The sequence below is a fragment of the Monopterus albus genome, unplaced genomic scaffold (assembly GCF_001952655.1).
Source record: "Monopterus albus unplaced genomic scaffold, M_albus_1.0 scaffold48.1, whole genome shotgun sequence".
NCBI classification, from domain to species: domain Eukaryota; kingdom Metazoa; phylum Chordata; class Actinopteri; order Synbranchiformes; family Synbranchidae; genus Monopterus; species Monopterus albus.
Window position 1 is genome coordinate 1,028,151 of NW_018127928.1, and position 19,738 is coordinate 1,047,888.

The window sequence follows — 19,738 nt, forward strand, 5'->3', positions numbered from 1 at the left end:
TATCTTGGTCTCGTTTTTTTACATCACAGAAACCTGACATTTTAACAGGGGTGTGTAGACTTTTTATATCCACTGTATATGTAACGGGAGCTTTAAATCGCCCCGTCTCTTTCAGTAGGTCAGGCACATCGGGATAGGACTTCATTCCGAAGGTAACGTGCATGGGTTTGCTCAAATATTGGTAGGGACATTTCCCTCCTGCCCAAATGCAAAACTACACCCTTGCCCACAAGCACACAACTTAATCACAATTCTTAAAAAAAAAAGTTTCCTGAAGGTGAAGATGTCTTGTAAAATCAGGCAGCACCAGCTGAGAGCATTCACATGGGTTTATTCAATGAAATGCAGCATTTCACACTGTTGCTCACATATCAGATAGACAAACTGCAAGAGTTAACACACATCTTACTGCATTTGTTACGGCTTTGTTAGTACATGAAATGTCATTTTACACTTCAGAAGCTGAAGGCTAACAGTCAAGTTTCACCCCAGTGTCTAGATCTTCTCCACTGGTGACTCCAGTAAACTAGCTGCAGCACATTTACTGCGCTTTTCTCCAATAAAAAGTGAAACAAATAACAAGCGACAGTGCACAAACATTTATGGCTGAATCCTTTCCTGTACATATACTTTAGCTGTTTGCTTACGATCTGTGCAAACTGTATCTCGGTGGGAAACTGGTCCCCAGCTCATTTCTGGACACATGACCAATCTTTGTTTAGGGCTTGCAAATTTGGTGAATTTCAGAATATTTTTGTGAAAGAATTCACATCACACATTTTAGTTGAACTAAAAACACATTTATAAAAATAAATACCCCTTTGTTACTGCTAAAAATGTGATCTGAAAATATTTTCCTATGTTATACAGTAGGAAAATGAAGAGGCTATAACTTGAGTGCTATGGGATACACATAACAAGGAAAAGAAGTTTAAAACATACATTTCTTATACAATTATTCAATGTTTTTCTTGCTTGTGGATGTTAAATTGTATTGATGACAGAACCATTTAGTTCATCTGCTACATTTTCCTCTCCTGCACTGACAAATACTTTATATAAAAGGTTAAGGTGGTATTTAGGAGATAGATGATTTAAGTCATTACTAACACTGATTTCAGGTATTTGAGTTGTAGATTTGTTATGTTATTGTTTCCTGACAGTTTTTGGTTAAGCCCAGGCAGGAAGATGAGGAAACACTGACAGGTGAGTTTTTTAAACGACTTCCTCAGTTGTATTTTTGTGGCTTTTGCTCCACAGTTCTTAGTGGTATTTCAGATACACGTGTATGACCACAGTGGTACACACTGTATATCCCTTTCTTAGAAAGATTAAGCTGATGAGCCTGGCCTTATGCACAAGACATTTTTCTGGGTTGTTCTACATTAATAATTAAATGGCATTTAAAGGGTCAGTTCACTCAAACAACAAACCTTTTTAAAAAAACATATCTACTTGTTTCACCATGCAGATAGGTTTGGTTTATTTTTGTCCAGTTGTCATGGAATAGTAAATGCTCAAATTTTCATTTTTTAAGCTAACATGGATGACAAAAATTTAATTCGAGCACTTACTTTTCCACGACCACTGGGCAAACGTCTTCCCTTCACCTCCATAATTTTGATGTGGATGTAGTTATTTACATACCTGGTCAAATACAACCAAACCTATCTGCACTGCAGATTACCACAAGAAAGCAGTGCAATTTGTGTGAACTGACCCTTTAAATTCACTTTGCCAGCTGGCATCAAGCATTCTAGATACATCATGACTGTACTAACTGGTCAGACACAGCAAAGAAATAACATCTAACGCTGCTGCTGCTGCCACAGGAGCATGGACCTCCAACTGCCAAAGGGTGTGTGTTACTGTGTCACCTGAGCTTAGATTAGGTTAAACAAGTGGGATAATCTTGTATAGCACCGTACAGAAGGAGCTAATATAAACTCATCATTAATTAAAAAAAACCTATTTACAAAGCACCACATGTAGTGCAAAGACAGGTGTGTGTGGACAAAAGCCTGACTGACCGCTTTGGGATTTCCCTTTGTCCAGTGTTGTGTGTGTGTTTATGTGTCTATCTCCTGGACTGGCCCGTATAGCTGTTCTCGATACATAGCACAACGTAGGAGCTGGAGCAGCTGCTGGAGCTCTGCTGGAGCAGACTGCCGCTCTGCAGCGATGATGCCATGCCTGTCACCACCGGGTCTCCCACACGCCACGTCTCACAGAAGTTGTCGATGTGATGCTGACCGGCGCTGTTGGAGCCGTGCCACACCATCTTCTCTGGCCTGGGACAAAGCACAGAGAAAGGTCGGAAGTAAGCCAAGTGATGGTGTAAGATTGTTTTAATTGTGATTTTTGTGCTTCTGTCTCACCATGTGCTGTCACTTAGCACATCCTTGCCATCGAAGGAGTAGATCGTCACACTGTCCTTCATTCTACCACCACTGAAAATGGCATCCCAGCTGTCAAATAGCACCTCATCCTGAAGAAGACAACACAACACATTTAGTTCAAAAGATCTGGAGAAGCAAAAAAATCAGTTTAGAAGGCACAAATCCTAAGTTTTAACTGTAACTGACTGATCACTTGTAAACACGCCACATGACTTGACTCAAGGCTCCAACTGTGTTAATTTCAGAGCTATGACAAAATGAACTTTCAAAATAAAACAGGTACATTTTTTTCATTTAATGTGGTTGTTCATTTGTTTGATTTTTGGTAATGAATAATGGAATTATTAGAGCATGGTGGCACAGACCGCTGTCAGCCGTTCAGGTCTCTCTGTCCTCATTTATCCAAACAGGGATTTAGATTTGCTAACCAGCTATTTAGCAACTTTGCTCAGCGGGTAGTGTACAGGGTGCTATTAGAGCTTTTTTTGATAAAACAAAATCAAGAGAAAATAAACCAGATGAAATTGTCAAAAAAAACCTTAGCTAGCTACCTTAAGGTTGACAATTGGCAAATGGTCCCTGTCAGTCTTGTGGACGATGCTGTAGAGATCTTGGAGTCTGGCAGAAAGGAAGGCCCGGAAAGTTCCCTTCATCCCGACTGCTTGAGCCTGGCTGAAGCACAGGAAGTCTGCACCACGGATGCCCTTCATGGAGCCGGTCTGAGGGCTGTTCATAGCAATCAGGTGGAGCTGTGGAAAGACCCAAGTGCCTGTTAGCATTTTTATCATAATAACTACTGCAGTTTTAGACAAATAGCTTCTCTTACCCCTGGACCTGAAGTGTGATGGTGGACTGGAGTCTGGGGCACAGGTGGAGGTGGTCTTCGCTGAGGGGTGACTGTATAACGCGTGTCTGGGTATGCAGGGCGTTCCTGGGCTGTATGGACAAAATACCTACCATCTGGTTGGTTTAGCCGGTCTCCGTAACTTGGAAACCTTGGATTGGTGGGTGCTGGGTACCGCGGGTCTGGGTGATACTGTGAGTCAGGGTGGTATCGGGGATCAGGGTTTGATGGATACTGAGGGTAATACGGATCTGGCTCTGACTGATGCCCTGAGCTCGGGTGGACTGGACTGGCAGGTTGGCTTTGAGAGCTGTGGTCTGGGTAGTAAGGAATGACTGGTGGGGGCTCCACAGCTGCAACCTCATTACCCTGAAACAATATGCATGACGTGTGTTACAACAGGGTATGGTCTATGTTCTGGAATAAAGAATACAGTTACACTTACATCCTCACTGGGCAAAGCAATGTAACTCCCAAGCTGGAAAGATATAGGAGACAACTGCATTAATATACATGAAAAAACTGAGAAATCAGCATTTTTACTTTTCTCCAGCTGACTTGTTGTTTAAAAAAAAAGAAAAAAAAAAAAGATATATTTTACCTTGACTTGCCGGACTCCATCTCTGACCCGTAAGTAGAGATCTGTTTGGTCTATGATGTACACCAGAGAGCCCTCAGGTTGTATTCTAGCAGTGGCTGTCATGGTGTCATAAGATCTCAACACTGTCACCTACAGTACAAACACACCACATGGATCAGTGTCTTTTGAATTCTGATAACAAGTGTGTATCTTAAATGTCTATTTTTACTCTTGCAGCCTGGCTCATGAGTCACTTACTACAGTGCAGTAAAGCTATGTGAAGACTTTGGAACATATTCTTCATAGAGACACGTATATATTGTGACTTTAAAATTTATTTAGCTTTATGCAGTCTCTTAACACGCGCTGCTCCCCTTCATATCAGATTTGGTTTAGGTGATCTGTGTCTTGAGCTGCAGTCACAGTGGATTTGTATAGCATTCATGATATACAGTCTTATGCAAAAGTTTAGGCACCCCTTGATAAATAACAGATTTTGGTGATTTTTTATTTGAACAGATGTTAACACAGTTTCTCTTGGAAATGGAAAAAATGCACAATATTTTCAGCAAACAGTGATGCATAGTTACTTCTTATGCCATAAATTGAACAAAAATAAAAAATAAAAACATTATTATGGCATGGTGCAAAAGTTTGGGCACCCTAAGAGTTCCAGAGTCTCAAAGTCTCTCACAAGGTATCAGACCTTAATCAGCTCGTTAGATCTGATGCACAGCAACAGCTGTCATTGGTAAATGCCAATTTCAAAGCTGTACAAATACTTTGACTCTTCAAACCTTGTGCACACACTTGTGGACACCCAGCAACCATGGGTTCCTCTAAGCAGCTGTGTAAGACCCTGAAAATGAAAGTTATTGATGCCCACAATGCAGGAGAAGGCTACAAGAAGATAGCAAAGCGTTGTCAGCTTGCAGTTTCCACAGTAAGAAATGTAATTAAGAGATGGCAGATCAGGGGAACTGTGGAGGTCAAGATGAGATCTGGAAGACCAAGAAAACTCTCGGACAGAACTGCTCGTATGCTGGTCAGAAAGACAAATCAAAACCCCCATTTGACTGCAAAAAACCTGCAGGAAGATTTAGCAGACTCAGGAGTGGTGGTGCACCGTTCCACTGTGCAGCGATGCTTGCACAGACAAGGCCTTCATGGAAGAGTCAGCAGAAGAAAACCTTATCTGCGTCCCCATCATAAAATCCAACGTCTGAAGTATGCAACAGGACATCTACAGAAGCCCGATGCGTTTTGGAAACAAGTGCTGTGGACTGATGAAGTTAAAATAGAACTCTTTGGACACAATCAGCAAAGGCATGTTTGGAGAAAAAAAGGAGCAGCATTTCATGAAAAGAACACCTTGCCAACTATTAAGCATGGGGGTGGATCTATCATGCTCTGGGGTTGTGTTGCAGCCAGTGGCACAGGAAACATTGCACGGGTGGAGGGAAGAATGGATTCCACTAAATACCAGCAAATTCTGGAAGCAAACATCACACCATCTGTAAAAAAGCTGAAGCTGAAAAGAGGATGGCTTCTACAACAGGACAATGATCCTAAACATACCTCGAAATCCACTATGGAATACCTCAAGAGACGCAGGCTGAAGGTTTTGGAATGGCCATCACAGTCCCCTGATTTAAACATCATTGAAAATTTGTGGGTAGATCTTAAAAGAGCTGTGCATGCAAGACGACCAAAGAATATTACAGAACTAGAAGCCTTTTGCAAGGAAGAATGGGAGAAGATCCCAAGTACAAGAATTGAAAGACTTTTAGCTGGCTATGAAAAGCGTTTGCAAGCTGTGATATCTGCCAGAGGAGGTGTTACTAATCAGGACATAGGGCAGACATACTGACTGCATCAATGGCTTTCTCACCCCTGAGGAGTATCCAGGTAGCCCTGGAGGTCCAGGTGGTCCCGGTGGTCCAGGAATACTGATAGCTGTTATTTAAAGGAGTCACATAACCTCAAATGAGACTGAAGAAAGACTTAATCTAGAATATGTGGGTGAGTTCATGATCATAACTCACTCTGTGTGCCTCTGTGAGCACCAGGTAAAGATGGTCCTGGAGGTCCAGGTGGCCCTGGTGGTCCAGGTGGGCCATCATAGCTTCTTCCTGGTGGACCTGGTGGCCCCTGAGGGCCTGGTGGGCCAATGATGGAGTCACCTTTAGGGCCCTGATGAGACAAGGACAGAGAAGAGGACTGAAGAAGAGGAGACTGATTTTACTATACAGTATGTTAAAAGTAGAATAGAGAAAATTAAGATGTTACAGTTTAATACAAGGAATCGCTGTCGCTATTTATATTTAAGACCTACCAGTTTAGAACAAATCATACAGTATACTGTACCCTTTTTTCATTTTAACAAAATGTGGTAGTCAAGTAGCCCTCAAAATCATATCTAACCTAATTACATCTAATATGTACTACATACTGCATTTGTGTGGATTCTGTGGACAGAGACAATAGGTTGAGCAGTTGCATAGTGTTTTTTGGATTGTGATCTTACAGGAGGTCCAGGCACTCCTGAGGCTCCGACTCCACTCCCTCCATAGCGGGGATCGTAATATCCTCCACCCGGTTCTCCTTTCTCTCCTTTCAAGCCTGGACTGCCCATTTCACCTTTCAGCTCATTCTTGACACATAAACATCAAGAAACATCCAAGAAGTATAAACAAAGTATTACAGATGCTAATAGTTTAACCAAAACCGACACAACTCTAACAAGAGCACTCAGAGCACATGTACCTCCACAAAGGTGCCAAGTTATGGCAGAAATGTGTGTTAAATTGGGTTTTCAATGTTAATTTAAATGGCCATCACATCTGGAATCTGGATCAGATTCAGAAGAAATTTGCTCTGATGATAGACAATGCCACCCTACATATATGTGTCAAATTTAAAATGATTTCAATAACTTTTGATGGAGATATGAATTTTTTTAAATGTTGCTTTTTGTGATTTTCCTTATTTTTTGTGACCTTGACTTTTGACTTTTTTCATACAAAATTTAATCACTTCTATGGTTGGTCTCTATCAACGTCTGTACCAAGTATGCTGATGATCCATCTGGCTGTTTGTCTGTAATCCTGCTAACCAACACACACACACACATTTGATGGAGGTAATCATGTGGAAAGACCGTAGTGTTGAGCTTTACCTTTAAAGTGTAAAGGTCAAAGTCTGACCCGATACCTGCATCAGAAACAGAATGTACTGCTTTAAATTTGTCTACAAACTAAAAATATTAAACATTTCTTGGCATGTGACTGGACAGATAAAGTGCTACCTGGACGCCCCGGTGGTCCAAGATCACCTTTCTCTCCTTTCATAGCTATAAACAAGAACAGCAATAATGGACTAAGTTAAATATCTACTGTTACAGGAACAAAAACATGCTTATTTGCTTCGTTGCCCAGACTTAGACGAGAAGACACACACTCCCATGTCTGTGGATAAAATATGGTGCTGGTTATCGCAGTTAGCTTAAAATAAAGACTGGAAAGAGGGAAAAACAGCTAGCCAGGTTCTGTGCAAGGTGAACCATTTACTGTTTTACAGAAGGTTATGTGTTGTTTCCCCCTATTTCCAGTGTTTAGGCTACGCTAAGCTCAGCTGACCATATTTAACATAGACATGAGAGTATCAAGCTTCTCATCTAGCTCTCAGTGAGAAAAAGAATAGACATATTTAACTAAATGTCAAACTAATCCTTAAGAATTTCATTTTAATCATGGCACCTGAATATGAAGTGAACTCACCGGGGTGATACCTGGAGTAATCCTCATTCCCCTGAAATACAAAGGAAAGACGATTAGGGAAATGTAATATATATAACGTTCACATCCACAAGTGCCAGAAACTTTCTAGAAACACAAGTTATTTTATTCACCTATTAATCCATTAGGGTCAAGGGTCAAGGTGTTTATTTGTCATATGCACAGTTAGGAAACGTGTTTCCCTGTACAATGAAATTCTTACTTTGCCGTCCACATGAATGCCACAAAATACAAATGAAATATAAAGTAGATAAATAAGCAACACAAAATTTAAGGCACTTTAAGCAGCAATATAATAAAAATATATAAGAATATAATAAGAGAATGTATGCTGCATTAGGTTCTTACATAGTTAAATTATGTACTTATTGAAACAGAGGTAAATATCCCCAAAGGTTTTCAGATGTACATTTTTGACACTTTTTATTCAAAACTGCTACAACCCCTTTGGAAATATTTTATGTCTCAACTCACTCCGAGTCTGTCAACAGGAACAGTGGGTCCAGGAGGTCCAGGAGGGCCCGGTGGACCTGGAGGACCCTGGGACACCAAAAAAATATTAATTACTCTGTGTGTGTGTGTTGATCATTAAAGCTGCACAGTTCAGAAACCTTGAATGTAAAATGAGCCAAAATCTGTGATACTCACAGGGTAACCATATCCAGATCCAATGCTTGCATCTCCCTTCGCTCCTTTGGCGCCATTCAGCCCCGGACGACCCTACAATCAAACCACATTCAGAATCCTAACTGAGTCCAGTTGAACTCTGGAGACTCCCAGTGTACTGTAGATGTGTTTGCACCACATTTAAAATGACTTGAGATGAATCTGACTTAGCCTCCTTACCGGTCTCCCTGGAAGCCCAATCTCTCCCTTATGGCCTGGAGGACCGTATGAACCCTGGAAAAAAGTTTACTAGCTTGGAACACTAATATAATGCTATTAGTTTGTCATACAACTGTCAAGGTTTTAAAATGTGCTACATACTGGAGGTCCCACTGGGCCAGGAGGTCCCTTCTCACCCTGGAAATGAATACACATGTACAATGAAAACTTCAGACAGTGATAGTTTATGCACTTATTTGGGGTGAGTTACAGAAAACAGATGCTTAAATTCCTGAATCATTAAAAGCAGGGCAGAAAGGAAACATGCTAGGTATCCTAATAGCTCATTATCTGGTAGATCAAGCTTTTTTACCGGCTGTCCTGCCAGGGCACCCAGGTACAAAGGAGTCCCATCAGGCCCCAGGATGATACCAGGCTCTCCTTTCTGTCCCTGAAGAAAACAGTTTGAACAAATAGTTTATAATCACTGCTGTAAAAATGGCTGATAACACAGAAGGAAAGAAATCTGATGGGTTTTTTGTTTGCAAACTGGGAGCAGCTATCATAAAAATTAAGATTTAACTGTGTGATTATTTCAAGATATGAAACCATTTTCTTGTGATTCCAACTTATCTCACCTTTGGTGCATATCCTGGAGGACCTGAATCTCCTTTATCTCCTTTTGGTCCCATGGGCCCCTAGATCAAAACACATAACTGAATTTACATGCTTGATACATTTTTCCATATTTAACTGTGCACTGGTGGCTGTGATACATACTGGGAATCCTGCTCGGCCTGGAAGACTAGCTCCTTCCTAAAGAAGAGAGAATAATACAAAAATAAATAATAAAAAAGAACGTTTTCTTTTTGCATGTTCAAAACTTTAAACCTTCATTTAGTGAGGCTTAGAGTTAGATGGGTTAGGGGACCAGAGGATTGTCCACTCACCTGCCACCCTTCGCTCCAATATATGTCATTATACTACAGCAAGACAAAGTTAGGTCAGTTAGTATTTGTGGTGAACAAGCATTCAAATGAGTGGTGACCGTTAGTGAACATGAAGAACGGTAACAGACTTTGAGTGATTTAGTCAGTGAGTAACTCTGTAGGAATCTGTCACGTCAGGATATTGTATCAGACATAATATTTGCTGGATCTTTTTTTGTTAATGATTGATTTGTGACTCACATCTCCTGTTGTCTGGTAGACAATCTGTCCTGGGGGCCCGGGAGGCCCTGGAGGTCCAGGTGGTCCGCCATCTCGTCCTGGCATACCCTGCAATACAAATGGACATGGAATCATACATGACAATAACAAAGAACACATATCAGCACAGTGTATATTGACATATAGTGATAAAATAGGAACAGTCTCTTTAAATAATCTTTTCATGAACCAGAAAGTTTCTTGAGATATTATGTTACTTTTACAAGAGAGGCCAGAATATATGTTAGGAGTCCACAAACATACTTAGCAATAGAAGCCAACATATCCAATACAATCACCCTCCATTTTTATGCCATGCTAGCAGTGTGTCTCTAAGGATGACAACATCTGCAACTAAGCTGATTCACCATTTTGGTCCAGACTCATGTATCTCAACATTTATGGATGGATTGCTGTAAAGTTTGGTACAGACATTCATCATTCCTAGAATCCTAATGAATTCTGACTTTTTCTGCATTTCAGCATCATCACTGGAAGCAAGCTGTTGGAAGCTGGATGTTAGCAAGCTGAAGTGTGTAATTACAGCTTCACAGAGCTGCTGGCAAGACTGCAGACTCTTTGATTAGGCTCTTTAGCAACTGTTCTGGAGTGCGATACTGCAGAAAGCTCCAGAACAACCAATAAACAGACCTGACTGTTTTGTCAACTTATGCGTACAGGGTTAAGAATGAGCTCAGGTATACTGTAATAATAGATATTAAAAGCAGTGTACTGTACATAATCCTTGCAAATACAGCATATTAATCAATACAGTGCACAACACACTGGAAGTATTTTACTAAATGCAATGCATAAGGTCTAATCAAATGTTTATGCTTTGATACTGTGTCAACAAAACAGGGTAAGAGATTTTCAGCACAGCATAAAAATGAAAATATTCTTGCAGTAAAATGAAAAATATCTTATATTTTGCTTGGAACTCACCGTCTCTCCTTTCGCTCCTCTTTCACCCTTTTCACCCTTAAAATTGAACACATAAGGTTAGTGAAAACGCACATTCCTGCCAAGCCAAACAATCTACAAAAAGTCTAGTGGTGTATTATTTACATATGATATGGAATGTAAAAACCCTGTTTATTGGGCTAGATACCGGCGGTCCAGGGATCCCGTCCAGGCCTGGGAGCCCAGGTGGTCCTCGTGGCCCCTCTGCTCCTTTTTCTCCAAAGTTGCCCGGCAAACCTGGCTGGCCCTAGAAATGAACATTCAAACAGTACTAATACTCATGTTCAGCACAGGCGTTACAAATTCACTGAACATCACAAGAACAGCTACCACTAATATTCCCAAAAGTAATTACATTTTCAGGATAGTCTGCTCAAATTGTGTTTATAGTAACACAACTTTATTTATGTCATGGACCATACATTTTGGAAGACTGTGACTTATTAATAGTTTAGGTAATCTTTTTATTTTCTATTTGGTTTAGCACAAGTTCCACCGATGTTTAGTAAGAATATACATTAAAGAGTCTTATTTAAGTCAAATTAGCCCAGGTCACACTAAGTGGAAGTGAGCTTACAGAGATGGAGACTAACAACTGCATTCACATAGCACAATGCGGTAGAAATTCTCTGAAGTACTTACAGGTAGACCTGCAGTACCACGTGGACCCTGGAAGACAAGACACAGGATAACATGAGTGAGCACATGATCTGTTAGGGAAAAAACAAGACTGTCATGTACAGTATGTGTAACTGGGTACCTGTGGTCCAGGTGGGCCGGCGATCACATCATATCCATCATTGTCACTCTGTAAGGAAGATAGTGAAAATGAGAAGAATGTGAAAATGTGTTTCTTCACAACATAAGATCTATTCTTCCATCAACATAAAGCAGCACAATATGAATGTATTATTCACAGTATGATCAGTTAGAATCTGAACCTCTGGATAAGACTTTGCTTTATTCAAAAACTGAACAACTGGTTCGATGTTGCTGATTTATTAGAGGATATTCTCATTTAAAAGTTCAATCTGGCATTATTCTACATACAGTATATGTCCTTTTGTCAACAAATCCTTAAAAGACTAAAGCCAACAATGCATTTGTCTGTCCCTCAGTACTTTCTGATGCATCCAAGTCCACTGGCTCCTACTGAAGATATGAATGTTTAAAAACAGGTTACAAATACACTCATATTTGGACAATGTAGTTTTCAGTAAATGTTACGCTTGCATTTGTCTGTGACTATTTTACCCATAAACACTAGTTGTATGTTCTCAGTTACCGAGCAAGAACAAAAACTGCTTTTTAAAGAATCTTGTGTCTGCCAAACACAGTGATATTCAACATCTGTATGTGTTCTGTACTTAAACCAGTTATGTTAAGAAATGTGTCTTCTAATTGCAAACTTCACATTCTGGTGTCCCCTCCTGTAGCTTTTTCTTTTTGTTTCAATCCTAAAGATGGAAAAAACTACATTTTTTTGGAGGCATTGCTCACACACACAGTAAAACAGGCCTTTTAAAAGCTACTCACAAGGCCAGTGTGGTAAGGTGGCCCTGGTGGTCCAGGAGGTCCTGGAGGTCCAACTGGTCCCATTGGCCCTGGAAGCCCTGCTAGCCCGGTCTGCCCTGCGGTACCCGTCTGTCCTGGGTCACCCTGAGCACCCTGGGAAAAATGAAAATTAGGTTTAGTGCAACCACAGAAGAAAAAATGAGGAAAAGAAGGTGATGCCAAAGAAGGTGAGACATGCAGATCTACAGAGGCAGAGGTTAAGCTGAGTTACATGAGAAAACCATGCAGAAAGATGTTATACTTGGAAAAGTGATAGTAAGCAGCTGAATGTTTAATGAATCCATGGAGGAAAAGTATTTCTCCACTCATCATGAGGGATGTGTTACCAGATACTTCAATCATCCATGGTTGCACTTTGTTTAAAATATGTTAAAACTGGTGAAAGGAAAAGAAAACACAAAAGGCGTAAAGTAAGAGAAGAGGCCGGTGAGAAAGCTGGAGTCTTGTGTGTCTTGCTGAAGGAAAGCAACAAACAAAGGAGGAGAAAACTATCTGAACGCAACCACCACAAATATAGCATATACTTTTTCAGTTTAAACCTTGAGTCATACAGGAACACTGATATTTTTAAAAATAAATCACCGATATGAGTTTTAAAGACTTAAATCACCTTTTGCCCGGCTGCTCCTGGAAGACCGAGCTCACCACAGTCACCCTGTATGACAAAAAAAGATTTAAGCAATACAATAACAACAATTAGATTGACTGCCATTAATTTTGTTTATTTACATTTTCTTTTACTGTGGGAAATATTCATAACTTTACACCCATCTGCACATGCTCACCTTCTCTCCTCTGGGTCCAGGCTGACCAGGTGCACCAGGATGACCAGGAGGGCCCTAAAATAACAGACAGGATATACACAATCAACATTCATTGTTTGTCACAATCCTGCAGTGCATCCTGCTTCCCCTGGTACAGTGATGGCTGTATCATAGTAGTATCATATCACATCACGTCACAGATTAAAAACAACACTCACTGGTAAACCAGGGACTCCATCTTGTCCAGGTGGTCCAGGAGGTCCAAAGGCAACTGAACCGTTGTCTCCCAGGGCCACTGAAGTCCCAGGGATCCCAGGGGGGCCAGGAGGGCCCGGGGGGCCGGGAGGACCACGGGGACCCTGGATAACAAATCACAAAAAGATTAAGTTGTTAAAAACTTCAACAATTTGAGTTTATGTGTGGATGTTTAATGATAATCAACATACCCAAACTTTGTCCAGGTCAGGGAATCCTGAGCCTTCCATGTCAACAAAGGTCTATTGAAACATGTCGTAAAATACTGTGACAAATTGGTATCGAAAATGTCGATAATGAACGAGAAAAGAGTGAAGTGTGGACTTACTGGACGGTCACCAGTGCCAGGTCCAGGAGGTCCTGGTGGACCTGGGCGGCCTCTGGGTCCAGGTTGACCCTCTCCTCTTTCCCCCTGGAAAGATTCAGAGGTCACACATTGTCACACAGCAATGAACAGTGATATAAAACCTGTTACGTAATTGTCTGAAATAAAATTAAACAATCAAACTCATCCATCCATCCATCTGAATCCACTCTGCACTGCACCTTTTGGCCTTTATGTCCAGGATTACCAGGAGGGCCTTGTGGCCCAGCATGACCCTGCAAATTTGGAGCAAAAAACACTACACTGGTAAATTTTTATATTAAGCCTTTGATTCATATTTTAATCTGTCAATAAACGCAAACTTACAGCTTTTCCATCTTCTCCTGGATCACCCTGAAAAATAAAAAGCGACAAGTGATTAATATGTAACAACCCACAACATTTGGAGAGTTCAGGATTTTTCTAAGATTCTCTGGACTCACAGGCTCCCCATCGGCCCCTGGAGGTCCTGCAGCCCCATCTGCCCCCGGTAGCCCTGGAGGTCCAGGGGGTCCTGCCACGTGTTGCACAGCAGAGCCATCCCCCAGTCGGACTACTTCAGCCGCAGGTCCTGGAGGACCAGGAGGCCCGGGAGGCCCCTGAGCCCCACGCTCTCCCTTATTGCCTGGATATCCAATGCCCTGATGAAAAAGGTAAAAAAAAATGTAATAAATATAAAAAAATGCTTTTCTAGTGCTCCTCAACAGGTATTTATCTCTCTTTGCATTTCTAGATCAACAAGGTACAGTAAGGTATTAAGTTAAACTTCTCATCTTAAAAACTGTCACACAGTGGACACGTCTTCATAATGAAGTCAGAGTGGAATAATTTTAGGAAGTGTGGAAGTGATTTTCTACAGCAACTCAACTTTTGTTTATTATGTCATAATTATAATAATGATAATAAAAAAGTCTTTCAGCTCATACCCATTTACCTCAGCATTATTATTATTATACTGTAGATCACTTATAAAAGGGTTTTACTGGTACAATTTGGTTGTAATTATTCAAGTTAAAATGAACCAAACTAAAATAAATGTTCCTGTAACACAGCTAACATACCTTTGCTCCCTTTTCACCCTGAGAAAGGAAAAGGAAAAAAAGAGCCGCTTATTCCGTATGTCTGGTCAGTTATGCAGCTGTACATCATTCACAGTTATACACACAGATACTTATAGTAATGTTTTACCTTTTGCCCTCGTTCACCCTGGGAGGACACACCAGAGCCAAAGCCAGACCTTGAATCTCCCTTTGGTCCTGCGGGGCCTCTGTCCCCCTTTGAACCTTTCTCTCCTTTGTCACCTTTGTCACCTTTAGCACCGCTGACACCTGCTGTTGATGTTTTGGATGAATTACATTAGCAAATGAGGAACAACTTGATTTTAAAGTGACTTATTCAATGACAAGTTGCACGAGCCAAGCCACGCCTCAATACATCACACAGAGAATGTTTATCTTGCATTGATTATCTTATCATGATCTTATATTTCATTCTTCTACTAGACGACCTCCAGCCTTGTTCTCACTCTGATTGAACCAGTGATGATCAGACATCACTCCCTCCACCAACCACACCACAAAGCTCACACAGCACTAATCAGTAATGTGGAAATGTGATGGTCACCACAGCACTGACTGAGATTAGAATGTGCAAACAATCAAAATCACCAAAAGCACAAGCCAAACAAGGCTGTAATGAAAGAAAAAAGAAAACGTGCTGTAAGTTCATGTGGACCCAAAGTGTCTGTGGTTGTACTGACAGCAGGCAGAGAAGCACTCTCCTGCAGAGGGCACTGCTGCATCATTCATAACTTCTGACTGGATCATCTTCAGGCCAGTTCGAATGTAAACTACAGAGGCAACTTTGTCCATGAAAAAAAATTGTACTAAAATTGTACATGTGTATTTCTTCCTACAGGGATGAAGACAGAAGCTGTAGCTTGCATCCAACCTTCTTGCAGGACAAGCCATGTTAAATAATTGAGATCAACCACCAAAAGATTGACAAAAGATGACAAACCTCCACCAACAAGCCCACAGTTGCATGACAAATTACAGCAGCTAGAGACACAGCACTCATTCTACCCTGACACAGGATGGCCACACGTCAATTAGGACATAATCCTAACTGAACATTCTGCAAGACGTGCATTGATCCTTCTTCCTCCGACAACCCACCTTTTGGGCCTGGTGATCCAGACTGGCTGTAGTCCACTGACAGCTGCAGATACCTGTCATCTAAAGTCAACACAAACACAATTTAACCTGCTTTTCAGCAGGTCTGCAAGTGTCGGCTTGCTGAGCAGAGAATGCAGAGCCTTGTTGATGTCTGAGTTTTTTAGAAGAATAAATGTGTCCTAGTGTTAAAGCAAAATTTGGTACAATTTCCCCATGATTACTTAGGTTTTTAAAGTATGAAATAAAGCCAAATGTGAATTTTAGACTGTTTTTCTTCCACTTTTGCAGGGCTCCTGTAACAAAAAATACTCTACTGCTATAACTTTCCACCTGAGGGAGCTCAAGAGTTTTAAATCAAGTCAGCATGATGAAACTGTGCAACAAAAAGTGCCCACACTTTCAGGTCCAGACAAGCACCTTTATGTACATATTTCTGGATAAAAGCACAGTGATTCTATGAGATCTTTCTCTGGCAGCAACTGGTATACAATTAAAAACTTCCATGACACTTGACTGTTTACTGTGATGAGCATTTTGGCAGCTGCTAGCACGCTGAAGATTTACAGCCGCAAGCTGATGCAAACGAAGACTTATTTTACCTGATTCTTTGAGGCTGTCCTTTTGTGAGGATGTCAGTGGTGGTTCAGGCGCTGGACGGAAGGATGCAGGGGTGGTCTGGGGATACAACAGCAAAGTTTAAAACATGCACTGTCAGCATTCTCTTTACATTCTATTTGCCAGCATTAATTCCAAACCTTTAATGGCTCAGATCAGATGTTTGCCAGTACTATTCCTCAGTACACAAGGTAAACTCAACTGAAAACTGGTCTTGAAATGAATTTCTAAACACCCTGCTCGTATTTTTGTGCCAAAGTTGCTGATAACCTGAGTAAACATACAGTCAACAACATGTTTATTCACCAATATCCATCAGTGTTATTCTTGTCAGGAGGCAGAGTCTATGAAGTCTGAGAGTGTCAGACTATACTAAGAGTCAAAATCCAATTCCCATAATGCAATTAGATCCTCCCTTCCACCTAAACGGCCCCTTTGTTTGAACCCCACATTTCCAGTTAAGACAGGCTTTATTTTAAAAAGCTTTGTGTTTTTTTAGTCTCAGTTTAAGCTGACCTTCACAGTGTGTCCTGTCTGTCTCCTGTCATCTTCACCGCTGCCAAAGTCACCAGAGGCCTGAGAGACAGAGCGAGATGTTACACAACAACTTTCAGATGCTGAGCCTCATCTTTGACTAAAATATTCACCAAAATACTCACAGCATCAGAGTCGTCCTCATCATCACACAAACGCTCAGCTGCCTGAGGGTTTCCCACCAGTCGCAGCTCTGCGATCTCACCCTAAAATCACACACACAGAGTGGGTGCATTTTATTTTACTGTGATGACAAAAGTCTGTGTGCAATCACAAATGATATTAGTTTCTTTTGAAACTAAGATATGGAAAGTATGAGAAACAGGACTCATGAAGTGGAAGAACATTGTGTCAGATGCCATTATTACTCTGCAAATTACCTTAAATAATTCTGTACAGTAATTCTGCTCTTAAATATAATACAGGCAGGTCTGAGGCCGGGTGCACTTTGTGCTGCACAGCAGAGACCAGTTTGTGCCCCTGAAAAGTATTTGTTCAGATGATTTTGGCAGAAAAGGTTCAAGGATGCAACTAAACATGAAACAAAATTAAAGAAGTCTGATGTGGAGTTTGAACTTTTGTCATGAATTATATCCTTTTCCTCTCCACTTTTCCACTTTAAAGACCACGTGATGCTCACACCTGAGTCACTGACTGGATGAAAGATGAAGGTCAGAGGTCAAAGGTGAGAGAATTAGATTTGAATAGATATGAAGGGTTAAGCCTCCCCTTTCTGGAGCCAGTGACCCAGCCACAAACGTGCCCTGGAGGTGAGTGATCCGACCCCATGAAGAGGTTACACTTCTACATACAAACGCACACAAACTCAAACTCAACACACGTGCTCTCTCAGTATAGAATGCATTTTTCTGACTAGTTCAGGTCCTGTGGGTGACATTTGAAAGAGGACACATTGCTGTTTTTCATTCATTCCTGTCATAAATGTGATGAACAAACATCTCTTCAGCACTTGAGCATCTCCTCTGCTGGTACGCTGGAGTTTATAGTTAGAAAATAGTCCTCTCCTCAAAATGCTAGCAAGTAAAAAAGAAGCATTACTGGTATTTTTAAAAACAAGACAAATAGTCTGTAAAAGTCATCATTTTGTGTAAAAATATATGGTAAGTTACACAGTAGCTGTGTACGTTATTCATCAAAGCTGGTCCAAAGACAGCACTTCATTGATAAAACAATGTCCTCCAAAGTCTGTATTTAAAGGCAGTACATCATAAAAAGCTAGCTAACCCAAATACACATGATTCAGCCAAATCCACTTGTTTGTAGTCCACTTATAGCATTCAGCATCTTATTTGGATGTTAATTTGAAACTAAATCCTCACCTTGAACTTATCAGTGTCAGCTCCTCCAGCCTGACCCACAAAGATCCCTGCTCCGGCATCGAACTCCATCAAATCTGGGGAGCGCTCAAACTTCACCACCTGTGGCTCAGAGTCACAGCCTTGGTACAAAGTCACCCGATCCTCAAAAACAGACAACGAGAAGCGACTCCAGGTGTTCACCAGACTGGGCACATCAAAGCTGGCTGCCTCATATGAGGCCTCAGCGTCAGGTTCGGTGTAAAAGAACTGCACCTTCTGACGACCGGACTGCACAGCACTGAGCTTGACACCAATGTAGATGAGCTTCTGGGGCCCATCAGTAATAGAGAAGAGGACAGAGGCAGCGGGGGTGGAGGGCTTGAGGTGGAAGAGGAGGGAGAAGTGGCGGTAGAAAGGGCTAGGGACATGGGCCAGAACGGGCTGGCCCGACGCTGCAGCAGAGGTGAAGAGGAAAGCAGCCTCATCCCTCGGCCCTGAAACCCTGATGATTTCATCTGGAGGGGGGTCCCCAATCAGCTGGAGCAAAGAGATGCCACTATCCTCTGCAGGGGAGGAAGAGACAGGAAATTAAAATTTAGAGTCAGAAACTTGAAAGATAAAATCATGGACACTGCCTTCAAGTGCAGCTTTAAACATAAGTTTAAGCACATGAATGACAAAGAGCTGGGTAAGTGACATGTTATTGTTCAACGCATGTGTTTCTATACACACACACACCGATCAGGCATAACATTATGACCACCTGCCTACTACTGTTTACACAGGAGTCAATGTGGCAGTTGGTTGGCCCTCATGTCACTCTGCAGCTCACTGTGCATCTTCTGTGAATCCATTTACTACCAGTTCTACTGTCAGGAAGAGCACAGATGTGAAAAACTTATGTAGAAGGAGTGAAAACTGTGGTCGTGAGGACGGGTTAGAGAGAATTGTTTAGACCAATCCAACAGCCTCACCACTCTAGGTGTGATATCACCACTACAGCCCCTGACTCTTTCTCTTCATAGAGACCAATGGACAGTGTTTCTCATTTTCAACCATATCTGTAAGCCGTGGTCGTCCATGACCCTGTCTCCAGTTCACTTCCTTAGACACTGTTGGTAGGTACTAACCACTTCAGACCAACAACACCCACCAAGACCTGTAGTGTGGGAGATGATCTGACCCAGTCATCACCATCACAGTCTGGCCCTTGTCAAAGTCACTCAGATCCTTACACTTGCCCATTTTTCCTGCTTCCAACACGACAACTTTGAGGACTGAATGTTCACTTGCTGCCTAATATACCCCCCACACTGACAGGGGCCACTGTAACAGATAGTCAGTGTTATACACTTCACCTGCCAGTGGTCAGAATGTTATGGCTGATCGGTGTAGGTGCGTTATACATATACAGTGCGGCAAATAAGTATTTGATACACCACCGATTTTTCAAGTTTTCCCACTTACAAAGAATGGACAGTTCTGTAATTTTCATCGTAGGTACACCTCAACTGTGAGA

General features: G+C 41.5%; 1 protein-coding gene across 2 annotated transcripts in view; it reads right to left on the bottom strand.

The window, feature by feature from the left end:
* Positions 1-322: 322 nt before the first annotated feature.
* LOC109960557 (collagen alpha-1(XVIII) chain-like) overlaps positions 323-19,738 on the bottom strand; it is a 40,307-nt gene continuing 20,891 nt past the window's right edge. Inside the window, exons 2-44 of one of the 2 annotated variants that reach the window (XM_020600740.1) lie at positions 18,241-18,782; positions 17,026-17,106; positions 16,883-16,942; positions 16,351-16,426; positions 15,752-15,811; positions 14,763-14,905; positions 14,636-14,653; positions 14,018-14,215; positions 13,902-13,928; positions 13,757-13,810; positions 13,539-13,622; positions 13,402-13,452; positions 13,174-13,314; positions 12,977-13,030; positions 12,802-12,846; positions 12,592-12,646; positions 12,376-12,382; positions 12,153-12,285; positions 11,377-11,424; positions 11,259-11,285; positions 10,765-10,863; positions 10,599-10,634; positions 9,636-9,722; positions 9,396-9,428; positions 9,226-9,261; positions 9,084-9,143; positions 8,819-8,896; positions 8,608-8,643; positions 8,467-8,520; positions 8,269-8,340; positions 8,095-8,160; positions 7,603-7,633; positions 7,131-7,175; positions 7,002-7,036; positions 6,351-6,476; positions 5,869-6,016; positions 5,715-5,779; positions 3,845-3,973; positions 3,689-3,721; positions 3,226-3,612; positions 2,951-3,148; positions 2,379-2,488; positions 323-2,291 (exon numbers count right to left, since the gene is read on the bottom strand). In XM_020600740.1, coding sequence (XP_020456396.1) covers positions 2,078-2,291; positions 2,379-2,488; positions 2,951-3,148; positions 3,226-3,612; positions 3,689-3,721; positions 3,845-3,973; positions 5,715-5,779; positions 5,869-6,016; positions 6,351-6,476; positions 7,002-7,036; positions 7,131-7,175; positions 7,603-7,633; positions 8,095-8,160; positions 8,269-8,340; positions 8,467-8,520; positions 8,608-8,643; positions 8,819-8,896; positions 9,084-9,143; positions 9,226-9,261; positions 9,396-9,428; positions 9,636-9,722; positions 10,599-10,634; positions 10,765-10,863; positions 11,259-11,285; positions 11,377-11,424; positions 12,153-12,285; positions 12,376-12,382; positions 12,592-12,646; positions 12,802-12,846; positions 12,977-13,030; positions 13,174-13,314; positions 13,402-13,452; positions 13,539-13,622; positions 13,757-13,810; positions 13,902-13,928; positions 14,018-14,215; positions 14,636-14,653; positions 14,763-14,905; positions 15,752-15,811; positions 16,351-16,426; positions 16,883-16,942; positions 17,026-17,106; positions 18,241-18,782 — 4,082 coding nt within the window. In that variant the 3' untranslated portion in view covers positions 323-2,077. The remainder of the gene's footprint in view (positions 2,292-2,378; positions 2,489-2,950; positions 3,149-3,225; positions 3,613-3,688; positions 3,722-3,844; positions 3,974-5,714; positions 5,780-5,868; positions 6,017-6,350; positions 6,477-7,001; positions 7,037-7,130; positions 7,176-7,602; positions 7,634-8,094; positions 8,161-8,268; positions 8,341-8,466; positions 8,521-8,607; positions 8,644-8,818; positions 8,897-9,083; positions 9,144-9,225; positions 9,262-9,395; positions 9,429-9,635; positions 9,723-10,598; positions 10,635-10,764; positions 10,864-11,258; positions 11,286-11,376; positions 11,425-12,152; positions 12,286-12,375; positions 12,383-12,591; positions 12,647-12,801; positions 12,847-12,976; positions 13,031-13,173; positions 13,315-13,401; positions 13,453-13,538; positions 13,623-13,756; positions 13,811-13,901; positions 13,929-14,017; positions 14,216-14,635; positions 14,654-14,762; positions 14,906-15,751; positions 15,812-16,350; positions 16,427-16,882; positions 16,943-17,025; positions 17,107-18,240; positions 18,783-19,738) is intronic. The other variant, XM_020600741.1, reaches the window with a different exon arrangement.